Below are 1920 nucleotides of genomic sequence, written 5' to 3'. Positions count from 1 at the left end.
TAAACAATTGTGTAATATATAATATCTATTATTTTAATTTCATTTTTTGAATTCTTCAATTTTATCAACGAGCATAATAAAATAAAATAAAATAAAATAACGTCATTAGTTTTAAGGTAGAAACTTTTGGGGCTAAGAAAACACAATTAACAGTGCTCGTAAAAACACATTATCCATCAACAGGCCTCGACAGATTGAGGAGTGGACGGTGGAGACGCCGACCGTCGACTCTGTTTCGCGCAATCGTTACCCTCCGTTCTCGCAGCCAGAGCAATCAAGAACTTGTTGCCGGTTCCTCTGCTGGCCACGGCAGACACCAACGGCGACGACGAGGACTTCCTACAGGCATGGTCGGCGGGGAATCGGTGCTTCAAGCAGACCTTCAATTCACAAATCTTGCAGGTGCTGGTGTTCGAAAACGTCAAGATCTCCTTGCAACGCTTGATCGGGCACACCGGTTTCTTCTTCTTCCTCGGGTCGCAGTCCCCGGATTTTTCGTGCCTCTCCAACGCCGCCTTCTCAACCCCGTCTCCGCCGTTGCTCCCAGTGATCTCGATCGACGTCGAACAGATCTCGCATACCACTACCTTCCGGCTGTTGTGCTCCGATTTGGGGCATTCATGAGACTTGTACGATCTGTGTTCCAGACAGAAAACCTGCACCGTTCCTTGCACGTTTTAATAATCAACCAAGAATCGGAAAAGAAAAAGCTAGAAGAAGAAGAAGAAGAAGAACAAGAATAAGGAGAGGAATCGTAGAAATTAAAATACCTTTCGGCAGCCATCGCATTTAAAAGGAAGGAAATCGAGTTGATTGCATTCAGGGTTTTGACAATGTCTTCCCAGATCCGGAAATGCTTCTGTTCCTCTTCCCATCTCTGTTTTTCTTTTTCTTTTTTTTTCTCGGGAGAGTTGGGGAAGAAGCTGGAAGGATTTATAGGTTGGGTTTGCTTGGGACAGAAGTCAAGCTTCCTTCCCGGCGCCGCCGCACGATGCTGAATAGTCATTTTTAATCGGACGGTTCTAGTTCTATTTGTAACAGCTAATGTCCTCGCTAGCCATCCAATGAGATTTGATCACGTATACATATTCTAGAAAATTCCGACTCCGGGCCTGGCCCCCTCCACCGCTTTCGTAAGGTACAATTGCCGACTTGGCTTCGACTTTTATGATTTTGTAACGTTTGAAAATTGGAAATTGTTGGGGCGTGGGGAGGGAAATGAATGGATCTCCAATGGATCTCCTTCGCGTTTGGTTATAATAATAAAAAAAATCAAAAATAAAAATAATTTTTAACACATTGTTAACATTTGACATTTTTTATTTCAATTATATTGGAATAAAAATGTATTTTTTGATAATATTTTAATATAAAATAATTAATTAATTTTTTTAATAAAAAAATTTGGACCTAAACGGACATGTGTGATTGACCCAAGATCTCACACATTTAATGATGATGGTTCCTTCAAAATCTCTTTAATATAGATTTTATGGGATTGTGAGGAGTTCATGTGTATTGTTGCTAACTTGATTTTGATTTACAATTTTATTGCATAAAAAGTGCCTCATAAAATTATGTTAAAATAATAGCAGAATAATTGAATCAGTATAAAATATTTAGATAATTTTTCTGGCCTTAAATAAAATAGAACAATAAGCTAGAGATACAACTACTAAATTTTAATTCCAAAATTTATTCTAGTAATGTAGCAATCAAATCACAAAATAAATCAACAAATAATCGATAAGAATAGTAAAATAATAAAATAACTAAAAACGAAACACCAAGAATTTATGTGAATAATTTTAAATCAGGGAAAAATCACGAAACCTCTGGTCTAAGTTAAATACATTTGATAAGAGAAATATAAAGGTCGACAAGTTCAACAAGAGCTCTTGATAACAACGAAAATTGCAA

General features: G+C 37.4%; 1 protein-coding gene across 1 annotated transcript; it reads right to left on the bottom strand.

The window, feature by feature from the left end:
* Positions 1–1055, bottom strand: LOC131168219 (zinc finger AN1 domain-containing stress-associated protein 12). The gene is made up of 2 exons (XM_058127509.1): positions 771–1055; positions 1–656 (listed from the first exon to the last, which is right to left on the bottom strand). The coding sequence occupies exons 1-2, from the start codon at positions 873–875 to the stop codon at positions 177–179; spliced, it is 585 nt and encodes a 194-aa protein (XP_057983492.1). The 5' UTR covers positions 876–1055; the 3' UTR covers positions 1–176.
* Between the last annotated feature and the right edge of the window lie 865 nt (positions 1056–1920).

Source organism: Malania oleifera, chromosome 11 (assembly GCF_029873635.1).
Source record: "Malania oleifera isolate guangnan ecotype guangnan chromosome 11, ASM2987363v1, whole genome shotgun sequence".
In the NCBI taxonomy this organism is placed as follows: Eukaryota; Viridiplantae; Streptophyta; class Magnoliopsida; order Santalales; family Ximeniaceae; genus Malania; species Malania oleifera.
The sequence above is the reverse complement of the archived record's forward strand: the minus strand, read 5'-3'. Positions and strand labels throughout refer to the sequence as shown.